The sequence below is a fragment of the Cervus canadensis genome, chromosome 24 (assembly GCF_019320065.1).
Source record: "Cervus canadensis isolate Bull #8, Minnesota chromosome 24, ASM1932006v1, whole genome shotgun sequence".
Taxonomy (NCBI): Eukaryota; Metazoa; Chordata; class Mammalia; order Artiodactyla; family Cervidae; genus Cervus; species Cervus canadensis.
This window is the reverse complement of record NC_057409.1, coordinates 43,859,254-43,871,458: the sequence shown is the minus strand read 5'-3', so window position 1 is coordinate 43,871,458 and position 12,205 is coordinate 43,859,254. Positions and strand designations below refer to the sequence as shown.

Here is a 12,205-nt window from a genome sequence, read left to right as displayed (position 1 = left end):
TCTAACAGTTTTCATCACTACATTACCTACTTGTGATACAAAATGTATTAAAAAAATAATGATATACCATAGGTAAAATTTAAAAATGCATTTTATAGGGATTTCGGAGTTAACCAGCAGTAGACTTATTTAATAAGACTGATCTACTGACTCTAAATTCCTAATTTAAAAAACAAAGAGTATAAAAAATAGTAAAAGCTGAAAATTAAAGATTATATGTAAAGTATAGGGGTCCTTTCTTTTATACAACAGAAGTACTAATGAGACTGGATTTATAAATGCCCCAAAGCTGTGACAATATCCAGAGATATCAACAGCCCTTTCAAATACTTAATAAGAATATATGTTGGTAGATTATTGGGTAGATTTTTCTAGACCGATTCCTTGAAAAGGTCATTACTGACAATAATTTCCACTATAGAAATCCAGCCTAAGGACAAAATGAAAGAACAGGATAAAGGCTAATGTATAAAAATCTTCACTGCAACTTTGGATACACATAGTAAATTTAAAGAGGTAGGCTTAAGCTAGAAAGATATCTTCTTTGGGCTTATTACTTTCTTGATGAATCAAGAAGAGTTGACACTGAAAACAATCATAGTGAGAAAGGACTCCATGTGACTAGAGTACAAAATATCTGAATAACATAAATGACTCCATTTTAATGATTTTTTTAAGATATAAAAATACACACTCACTGCTTGAATATTTAACTTTGTTTTCACATAAGTATGTTTGTACACAGACACTAACACACAAAAGTTTTAAAATAAAGACATCCTGAATAAAATATCATTGTTTAAAAATGTATAAACAAACAATGGTGAAGTTTCACTTCTCCTTAGACTAGAGAAAAATGTCATTCTTTTTAAAAATATTTATTTTAAAGAATATATCAAACTGGAAAGGGAAGAGGCTCAGGAGGATTATATGACTGAAGAGCTGCAATAGAATTATTTTTAAAAGAGGGAAACTAACCTGATGTGAAAATCCATAACCAAAGTTTCCATAGGAGAACATAAATTCCACCTCCACCCTGCAGATAAACTAAACATGCCAAATTTATTTTATTATTTGATCAGAAAGATATTTGAATAGACTGATATTTTTACTTCACAAATCTTTAAATTAGAAAAACCAAAGCATGAATCTCTTCATTTAAAAAATTTTACAGAAGTAATTCCTATATAAGAATCTATGGTGTTCTGGAAATGTTAAAACAACATTTTATGTTAAAGTTAAGGAATATTATATGATGAAGATATGAAAAATATCAGTTTAAAATTGTTAACAGAATTATGCTGAGATATATACATACATATGTATTCATGGCCATGTATATATGTTTTAAGTATTTATTTACACTTTTCCCATCTCCACTTTCATTTTAAGATAAATTTTTTATTTGGAAAAAGTGATTTCATCTGTCTGAACCTCAGCTTGCTCATATGTGAAATGAAGGAGGGAATCAGAGGTTATGACCTCAAATGTTCTTCATTCTTTTTTTATGTTCCTTGTCCTCAATTTGGCTTTTGGAAGGAGAAGCCTCTCAGAGTGGATGATCAATTAATCAAGATAATTTTTAAGTACTTAAAAAGAAATTCAGTAAGAACTGTAAACACCAATTTAGAGACTGCTCAAGGAGGAAAATAATTCTTCCTCAATTCTGCAAGTGAGGATCCTGAGGCTATACAGTCAAAGCAGCAAGGAGAGGCATTTTACTCTCTTACCCAATGATTTCTAATTTTTGTGTTCACCATTTAGCAGTAAGATAGCAGCAATTTCTTTTTAAAGTAGAGATGAAGATTTTTTGAGCAAATATTATACTTTCTCTTTAATATGTTTACATTAACTCAAACAGTGACTGGAAGTGTAACAAAAGAATAAAAACAATATCAGAGCAAAGTTACATGAAATGTGCGCACAAGGCTTTGGAAGTTTCAGTAAAGTTCTTACTGTATTTTTATTCAACATTTGGAGTTCTCCAGCAAAGCACCCTTTCTAGAAAAAAGAAACAAGAAAATTATTAAATATAGAATTACTGATATAGTCATGGTGTCACTTGTAAATTATCTAAATCATTTCATAAATTTAAAAAAATCAGGTAATGATTTTTAATGCATATATGATTTAATAGCTAAAATACAAAAATTATGAATGTTTGGAAGAAAATAAAACTTCCAGATTGTACCAGAAATAAATGTTAATATGTACATTTATGTTTTAAAGAAAAATGTTCCTACTACTTCTACTTAGAGGAACTGCCAGGCCTACACTCCTTTTGAGGGGTCAACGTGGATCTATATGATAGGCTGACTCATGACAGAACTGAGTGCTTCTCTCATCTCTTGGGGACTGTTGGGATCTTTTTACCCAAGGAAATCTTTGGTATTGAGAGGATAGCAGGCAGGAAGGCCAGGGGTCTCCAAATGAAGGAAATAGGCTGCAAGTGTCAGACGTCTATTTTTTCTCTCTTAAGCAGCAGGAAGAAACAAACTAGTGTTACATTTTTTCCCCCTTCTCTATACAAATTTAAAAAGAGGTTTCTCTTAAAATTCTGTGCTGCCATAATGACACCTGGTTCCACCTGAACTTAACTCTTCTCAAACCTTGAGCTAACCGATATATTTTTCTTATGGAAATGTTTCTCTTAAGCTATGTTAATGTGCTATGTATTTACCCCAGACTCTGTCTTCAATCGTTCTGCCTAAAGGCTCAGAACCAACTTGACAAACCAGTATGTTATACTCATACACTGTTCTCCTAATCTATGTTAATGAAACTATACATTTGTATGGGAGTCTGCCTTTTTTCAAGATTCATGTCAATTGTTTTATGGCCGGGGATGACTCACCTGGTGCCAAGATGATCTCAAAATGTATCTTGTGGGTGAGGGGCCTGGTGCCATTCTCTGAGTTTTGAGACATTTCCTTTCTTTAATTAGCAGACTGCTAGTAGCTATATAACATCCAGCTACAGACTAGCGGGGGGGCACTCTCTCTGCCCCCTTCTGATGTCTATGTCAGAAGCTTTCTCTATCTCTTTTATACTTTAATAAAACTCTATTACACAAAAGCTCTGAGCAATCAAGCCTCGTCTCTGGCCCCGGATTGAATTCTTCTCTGGAGGCCAAGAATCCTGGCATGTTTCGTGGTCCAGCAACAACCCTTCAGTATCCTTGGTCACCATCTTTGGTTATCTCTGCTGTGTTTTCACTGCTCTCATCTAATCCATCATTCAATGATTCCCTTTCTTCCCAGCATTTTCTCCTGTGGCTCATGGAACCCCTGATTCATGGCTGACAAACAACCTTACATCTTTAACTGTTCTGCTAAACATTCCTCCTTTTCTTTACTTCAGACCTGCCTCACCACTAAGGGTGCTGCTTCCATTACAGACTCCTCAGATGAACGCTGACACACCTCAAGGTCAGGAGGTGGAGTAGCAGCCTCCACATTCTCTTCTATTCCTTCCAGATTTTGTTATTTAATGTGGATAAAAAGTTTTCCTCTTTTAAGCCTCATGCTCTCTGGCATGTCTTTCATACATTCTGGTCACTAGTTCTCATTTAGTGAAAACTTTGGCTACATGTCCTCTGCACCCCCAAAACATAACAATCTACAAGAACCTACTCAACAGCTCCCCTCTCAGTTCCTGGTAAGGCATTATAATGAGGAAAATAACAGGTGGTAAACTGACAAGACATTACACAAAATTAGCATATCACATATATTCATCATATAAAGCCACAAGATCTATCAGAAAATTCATAAGTAAGTGAAACTGATTTCCTTAACGATCCTGTCAACATGCTCTTTTAGAGTTTTTTTGCTTTTGATAGCTTCCCTTTTCCCAAAGTGAGGAGTGGGGAAATAGCCTACTGTTCCAAGACTGCCTTTTTCTTCTTCTTCTCTTTTATAAACTGTGTCTCTGCATTTGATGGAAGAACTGAACCTAATGATTCAGCTTCCTCAAATATAAGTAAACTTTTAGTCATACTTTTAACTACTGTAAATGTCTTTGAGTTATTTCTGAAAGTCCCACTGAGATCTACCCAATTGAGTCTTCATTGAAGCCAATTAAATATTCAACCTGAAGGTGCATCTAACTCATCTAACCACTGAGTTTTAGGCTTGCCTTCAGTCAGGTCTACTGATGAGTTTCAATCTGCGGCAATGAGCTACCTGGTTCCCTGTCCTGAATGTGGGTCTGCTCAGCCCAAAGCAAGTTACATGGCTAAGCCCAGTAGTGGAGGGGTTGGGGGGGACTGTAGACTACTCATAAGTGTAGATACAGGGAGGCATGATTCTTTAAGGGGCATTACTCTAACCATTTCCCACACCATTGAGTTTCTATCACCTTTCTCAAATAATTACACTAGTTATCAATCTTTCTAATTGTTGAATTTATCATCTAGTCTTAGGCTCATCTGGTACGGATTATATATCCAAATCAACGAATGCAAAGGGTACTGCAATTCATCTCAAATTTAACAATACATTCCCTTTTTATAATCAATTTTGCTGTTGTTTAGGCAGTAAGTCCTATCCAACTCTTTTGCAACCCCATGGACTGTAGCCCACCAGGCTTCTCTGTCCACGGGATTTTCCAAGCAAGAATACTGGAGTGGGTTGCCATTTCCTTCTCCAGAGGATCTTCCTGGTCCAGGATCAAACCCAGAGCTCCTGCTGTGTTTCCTGCATTGCAGGAGGATTCTTTACCACTGAACCCCTGGGGAAGCCCCTATATAATCAATACAGAAATAGTATAAATTCCAACATACTTTATATGCCTTAATTAGACTTCAAGCCTTAACAATTAGCTGATACTTCTGGTTTCTCCCAGAGCTTCAAAGAAACCCAAGATATATCAGCAATGGGAAGGAACAAGGGGTTAATGATATGAGTACAGACCAATTACTTTTTTTGTAAAGCTATGCAAAACCTACTATGTGATTTAATTCAATTCAGTGTCTTTGTACTCCAAAATCAGGCCAGTTATATTCAGAAATTATATTGCAAGGACTGATGCTGAAGCTGAAGCTCCAACACTTTGGCCACCTGATGTGAAGAGCCAACTCATTGAAAAAGACCCTGATGCTGGGAAAGATTGCAGACAGGAGGAGAAGGGGATGACAAAGGATGAGATGGCTGGATGGCGTCACTAACTCAATGGACATGAATCTGAGCAAACTCCAGGAGATAGTGAAAGATGGGGAAGCCTGGTGTGCTCCAGTCCATGGGGTTGCAAAGAGTTGGACAGGACTTAGTGACTGAATGACAATGATGGTATTCAGAAAGCAACCGAGAGCAACTGGTAATCATAAACAAGACACATGTCCTTTGCATACACATGTGAGATAATTGTTGTACAATCAGATGCCCCCCCCCCAAGCTTCCAAACATGATGTGCAGTTTGACTCTTATCATCAGGTCTTTCCAACTCAGTCAAGCACTAGATTTTACCAATATGCATGAGGACTTCTACCCTGGCTAGCAATTCTGTACTCAAGTGGTCTGAAATCTACTCCTACATGTGACCCAAATAGTAAATGATACAGCTCAAGCTTCAGAGACTAGACTAGACAGATAAGTGTAAATTTTTTGGCCAGAATCATAAATTGTAAAGGACCCTTTAACTTATGAAAGGAGTCAAAAGGTACAAACTTCTAGTTACAAGATAAATACAAGAGATGTAATGTACAACATGATAAATATAATCAACACCACGGTATGTGATACATGAAATTTATTAAGAGAGTAAATGGTAAGAATTCTTATCAGAAAAAACTTTTTTCTCTATTTCTTTAGTGTTTTATGTATATGATATGATGGATATGTGCTAAATTTATTGTGATAATCATTTCATCAGGTATGTAAGCCAAATCATTATCCTGTACACCTTAAACTTGCAAAGTGCTGCACGTAAACTCTACCTTAAAAAGCTATAAGAAAAACAAGGCCCTCATGAAAAGATGTTCTGCATCTTAATAGGTGGAACTGCAAATTAATACCTCAATGTCACTACACATGCATCAGAAGGGCTAAAATAAAGAATGGTGACACTACCAAATGCTGATGAGGATGCTGAGAAACTGGATCATTCATACATTTCTGGTGGAAATGTAGAATGGCATAGCCACTCTGGAAAACAGTTTTAAAACTATACATGGCTTCCCACCCACCCCGCAACTGCAGCTCATCCTCGAGGGCGGAGAGAGGTGGTATTTGAGTCCTCCGGTATCCCAGCAGGCAGTGCAGCCTAGAGATGCTGACAAAGGACCGGAGGGAGCAATCGCAGCTGCTTTCCGAGGAGCCGGTGTTGCCGAGATTGCCAAAATGCTTTGGAGTTTTTAACTGATTTTTAAGAAAAACCCCAAATAGATTTGAGACTGTAAAAACCGACGCCTCAGCGAGGGGGATTTAGTGCCAATGCATCAACAAAAAAGACAGCCAGAGTTAGTGGAAGGAAATCTTCCTGTCTTTGTGTTTCCCACAGAGCTAATATTTTATGCAGATGACCAGTCAACACATAAGCAAGTGTTGACACTCTATAATCCCTATGAGTTTGCCTTGAAGTTCAAAGTTTTGTGTACTACTCCAAATAAGTATGTTGTCGTTGACGCTGCAGGTGCAGTAAAGCCTCAGTGTTGTATGGATATTGTAATTCGTCATAGAGACGTCAGATCCTGTCACTATGGTGTAATAGACAAATTCCGTCTCCAAGTTTCCGAGCAAAGCCAGAGGAAGGCTTTAGGAAGGAAAGAGGTTGTGGCTACTCTTCTCCCGTCCGCAAAAGAACAACAAAAGGAAGAGGAGGAAAAAAGAATAAAAGAACATTTAACGGAAAGTTTATTTTTTGAGCAGTCGTTTCAACCAGAAAACAGAACTGCCTCCTCAGGACCTAGTTTACTGACTGTCTTCCTGGGAGCGGTGTGTGTTGCAGCTCTGATGCTTCCCACGCTGGGGGATGTGGAATCGCTGGTGCCTCTCTACCTCCACTTAAGTGTGAATCAAAAATTAGTGGCTGCTTATATCTTAGGTCTTATCACAATGGCTATATTTAGAACATGAACAAGGAGTTCAGTTGACTTCTGAAGTACATTTATCTTGAAAATATGAATGTGGACTGCCTTTTATCTCTATTTCACCCCATTAACATGCTACAAACTATTGAATGATTTACAATCATTGCAAATGTATAATATATATTTTAAATTACTCTATAATTTTATTCCAAGGACTCCAGCACATTATGTTACAGATAGCAAGAAGGCTTCTGAGTGACACTTAGGAAATTATTTGAAGAAATTCTTTTTATATCTAAGCCAGCCATGCAAAAGACTTTAATTAAGACATTTGTTATTTTCTCATCCTTTTTCTAATTCACTTTGATTGTTGCAGTCATGTGTCCTTCAAAGTTAAAGGCCTAAAAGATCAAACTGACCAGCCTAAAAGTAAAGTACATTTACTTCCTAGGTACGAACATCAATGTTCCTATGTAAACTATGCCTTGTCCTCTATCATTATAAACAGTTGCCATGGTGTTTCTAAAATACAAGTTTTACAGTTAATATGTAGAGAGTAATAAAAAGCATAAAGTACTGAGGGATCATGCTTATCTTAGTCTCTCACAGAAGACATATTTAATTCATTTGATGAACTGCAGAATAGGTTGTGGTCCAGCCACCAAGAAGTAGGGTGACCATTCTATTTGGTCTAAGAATTCTAAAGGAAGGTAGACATTTGTTTAGTTACTTGGTACACCCTAGCTTTACCTCTGGATAATGCTTTATGTTAATAGGAGGAAAAATCACTTATCTTTTCTCCATAACCCTCTGCCTGACTGTAAGGTACTAGCCCAGATTGGGGCTACCAATGCCAGGTGGTTTATGTGGAGATAATTTTTCACCTTTAAACTCTAAGCCAAGTATCAATATAAAAAATCCTTGATTATCTGTCTATTTTATACCAGTCACTGAGACATTTTTAAGTTGTATTTATAAGTTTGTATTTATTATTAAAACAACTTTACCAAAAAAGTCCCCTGAAGCACAACTATTTACATTTCTTTATAGCCTCTTCTAATCTCTAACATATATATGCAGTTTTAACTGTTAGTGTTGTAGTAATTGATCTTTTGACTTAGGATTTTTATCTGAGAGCACAATGCATTGAGTCTCTTGAAAATCATGTTCCAGATCTTTTTACAGAATGAATTTATGCACTGCCACTGTAGTATTCTCAAGGATAAACACAAGATGTATACCTGATGTTGGTTTTTGCAGGAAACAGTACTTTGCTTCTAAAGTCAAAGCTTTTATGTATACTCTTTCATAGAAAATATTCATTGTTTAACCATTTGGGGAGCATAAATCATTAAATGGATCATGTCTGTACATTGTGTAATGACTAAAAAGCACATAAATGTAATCTATTTTGAACTTTGTAAAAAAAAAAATTACCCTTGTAAAAAAAAAAAAAAAACTATACATGCAACTATCTTACAACCCAGAAATTTATCTGAAAAGCAAACACTATGTTCACACAAAAATCTGTGAATATTTAGAGTAACTTATTTATAACAGCCCAAAGCTGGAAACAAACCAGATGTCCTCCAATGGGTGAATGTTTAAACAAATCATGGTACATTTGCACCATGAAGTACTACCCAACAACAGAAAGGAGTGAACTGTGGATATATGCAGTAACCTGTATGACTCGCCAGAGAATCACAATAAGAGAAATAACTCCAATCCTAAAGATTACATAATGTATGATTCCATTTATATAACATCCTTGAAAGGAGGAAATTACAGAAATGAAGAACAAGCTGGTGGAACCCAATGGTTAAGGAAGGGGTAACGACAGAAGGAAGTGGATATAGCTACAAAAGGGCAACATAAGAGATCCTTGTAGAGATGGAAATGTTCCATATCTTGGTTGTGATATTCACTGTAGTTTTGAAAGATGTTACTATCAGGAGGAGAATGAGTACATAGGCCAATTAAAGACCAGTTAAAAGGCCAATTGCCTATTTAAGGTCGGCCAAACTCATCCAAGGGATTTATTCTCCCACTAGGTCTAGTTTAAATAGGGTTGGATACAAAGTAGATGCAAGACATTTATAATATCATGTGTGATTTTCTCATAGTTCTTGTCTTCTTCTATTGTCTTACATCCAGATGCTTAAATATTATCATGAAGCTATCACTCCATGCCAACATCAAGCCATCAGAAGACATAAAAAAAAAGTCCTCATGGTCAACTTTGTACTTCTGGTATCTGAGTTTTGACTATAGGAAATTAACTTGGAAATTCTAATATGGGAAACGATGCAATTCTTAATTAATGAAGAGGTGCCTACAGAAGGATACTGACAAGACAATACACAAAGGCACCATGTTACAGATGAAATCATAAGCCTTGGAGGGAAATCTACAAACAACCAAAGTTTCTTTCTCTGATAACTTTGTTCAATAAATAATTCAGTTTCTTTACTTATGATGCAGCAATTCACCGTAGAGATTCACACAGGGCAATTCATCTTAATGTAGAGACCTTCCACAGGTATGTATTAGAACATATGCTCAAAAAATTTATTATAGCAATGTGCATAATAGTAAGAAACTGAAAACAATCCAAATATCCATTAAAAAATGTATAAATAAACTGGGGAATACTCCCACATGGAACAGTACACAGCAGTGAAAGAATGAACACTAGCTAATAAAATAAGTGTCTTAACCTTAGAAACATGTTTAGAAACACAAATGCTACTATTTTTTATAACTCTACATTTAGTAGTAAAACTATGAAAAGAGCAATTAAATATTAAATACAAAGTTTAGAATAATCATTATCTTTTCCTGGGGGAAATGGCAGGAGGCAGTAGACAGAGAGATAGAATGAACCACAGAATCTGAGTTTAAACGTCTGCCTAAAGACTTCACTGACCCCTAAATGACACACGCAACAGGGCAGACTACAAGCAGCCTGCTAAGCTGTTCCAGTCACGCCCAACTCTGCAGCCCTATGGACTGGAGCCTGCCATGTTCCTCTGTCCATGGGCTTTCCCAGGCAATAGCGCTGGAGTGGGTTGCCATTTCTTTCTCCAGTGGATTTTCCCAACCCAGGGATCAAACCTGTGTCTCTTATATCTTCTGCACTGGCAGGTGGGTTCTTTACCACTGGCACCACCTGGAAAGCCCTGGGTAATAGTCCCAGGTGGCATAAGCAGCCTAGCTGAAGAACTGAACTGAGCCCGGATGAGGGATCAAACCTGTGTCTCCTGCATTGGCTGGCAGATCTTTTACCACGGAGCCACTAGGAAAGTGCGAGAAATCCTTCTACAAACCTTCACTTCAGAGAATAAGATGGCAGAGGAGTAGGCGGATGTGGAGTACATCTTTCTCCACGGAGGCATCAGGAACACACCTTCAGACACAGAAACGCATGCAGAACACCAGGAGGTGGAGTGGAGAGGAGGACCTGACCAGCAGAAAACAATATATAGAACCATGCAAAACTCGGTAGGATGAAGGAACTAGGGGGAAAAACTGGAGTGTAAGTAGGGCTGGACCTACCCTCAGCGGGTGGGGGAAGTGAAGCAGGGGTCCGATCCCCACATCGGGGCAACTGCCTGAGTCAGAGGAGAAACACTTAAGGCTGAGAGTAAACAGCTGATCTGTGGCAGCCTAAACGGAATGAGAATCAGACAGTGGTTGTCACAGTCATACATATCCCAGACAGGGACACAGGTCCCCTGGAAGGCGCGGCAGCTGGGAGCTGGAGTTTAGGGATTGTGGAGCAATCCCAGGGCAAGGGTTGTTGTTGACTGCGGAAAGACGGATTTAGGGGATGTGAGGGAGGAGACTGTGGTGGGCAATGCCTGTGGAGGAAAGCCGGGCAGCCATGGAAGCAAGGGGATACCGCTGAGTCATGCATAGCGGGTGGAGCCATCACCATAGCCTCTCACCTGAACGCCAGCATGGGCAGCTGAACAATAGAGAGCCTGGCCCATCAAACGCCTGATGCACTGAACTACAGAGTAGGACCCCATCCAGGGTGCTTTTCTAAGTGACCAATGTGATGAACTACAGAGTAGGACCCCATCCGGGGTACCCCCTTTAAGTGCCTGATGTGCCCATCTACAGAGTAGGACCCCGGCCAGGGGGTCCCTCTATGTGCCTGACACACCAAACAACAGAGAAGGACCCCAGGCAAGGGAGCCCTTTAAGTGCCTGAACGGACAGAGCTATGGAGAAAGACTGGCCAAAGAGGCCTTCTGATCACCAGCTACAAGAGGCTCGAAAAAACACTCTGATAGGGCCATAACTCCTGCAGTGGAGGCAGTCCATGTCCCTGCACACGTGGCACCGCCAGGGTCCCCACAAGCCAAGCAGCAACACCACCTTCATGCTCAACTCTCACTGGGGCAGAGCTGCCACAGGCAAAAAAAAGTCTTGCGTCTATGTGCACAGGGTCACTTTGGTCGTGTCCAACTCCATGCGACCCTGTAGACCATGGCCTGCCAGGCTTCTCTGTCAGGGAGGGGTGCTCTCCAGGCAAGAATACTGGAGCGTACTGGCCATACTGGTTGCCATACCCATCTAGAGCGCTATATTTCCTGATGCCCTAGCCGCCAACCCCCCTGACTACCTGCTGCTGCCAGAACCCCTGTGAACCAAGCAGCTGCAGCACCTCCACACCTGGCCCTCGCAGGGGCAAACCTAAGTCTTCCAGGGCAGCCTCAGGAGCAAACCTCAGTGGATGACCCACATGCAGAGGTGGGAATAAAACCACAATTGAAACCCAGGGGCAGTGTGGCCAAGGAAGAAGACCCAAAACCCTCCCACCAGCTGTACAAGCTGCAGATTAAATCCACAGGATCAACTAGGCAGACTCTGTGTCTATGGAATATATAAAAGGCCACTGAGAGCTCCCACAGGAGAAAACGCGCTAGTTCTGATAGCTGTGAACATTGGAGGCAAAAACACACAGGGGGACGACCAGATTAGACTCTGAGCTGCCCCCACAGCAGGTCCAGAGACCAGCACCGTGTTGGAGGGCATCCTAGGGAGGTGAGGTGGACAGTGACTCCCAGCGAGGGAAAGGACTCTGACAGCAGTGACTCAAAAAAACACTTAATAATGTTTTGACTTGTTCTGTAGATCCTTTTGGATTTTTTTTCCTTTTTTTCTCCC

The 12,205-nt window shown here is 39.3% G+C and overlaps 2 protein-coding genes across 2 annotated transcripts in view; one reads left to right on the top strand and one right to left on the bottom strand.

Annotated features, from left to right (window-relative positions):
- Positions 1-12,205, bottom strand: part of C2CD6 (C2 calcium dependent domain containing 6) — a 137,977-nt gene that overhangs the window by 93,601 nt on the left and 32,171 nt on the right. Inside the window, exons 6-7 of the mRNA XM_043445794.1 lie at positions 1,957-2,001; positions 979-1,047 (exon numbers count right to left, since the gene is read on the bottom strand). Of these exons, the coding sequence (XP_043301729.1) occupies positions 979-1,047; positions 1,957-2,001 (114 nt within the window). The remainder of the gene's footprint in view (positions 1-978; positions 1,048-1,956; positions 2,002-12,205) is intronic.
- Positions 6,206-8,463, top strand: LOC122426685 (motile sperm domain-containing protein 1). Its single transcript, XM_043445795.1, has one exon. The coding sequence runs from the start codon at positions 6,432-6,434 to the stop codon at positions 7,071-7,073; it is 642 nt and encodes a 213-aa protein (XP_043301730.1). The 5' UTR covers positions 6,206-6,431; the 3' UTR covers positions 7,074-8,463.

Coding starts and splice junctions, on each gene's coding strand:
- LOC122426685 (XM_043445795.1), top strand. CDS start 6,432: ATGCATCAACAAAAAAGACAGCCAGAGTTAGTGGAAGGAAATCTTCCT.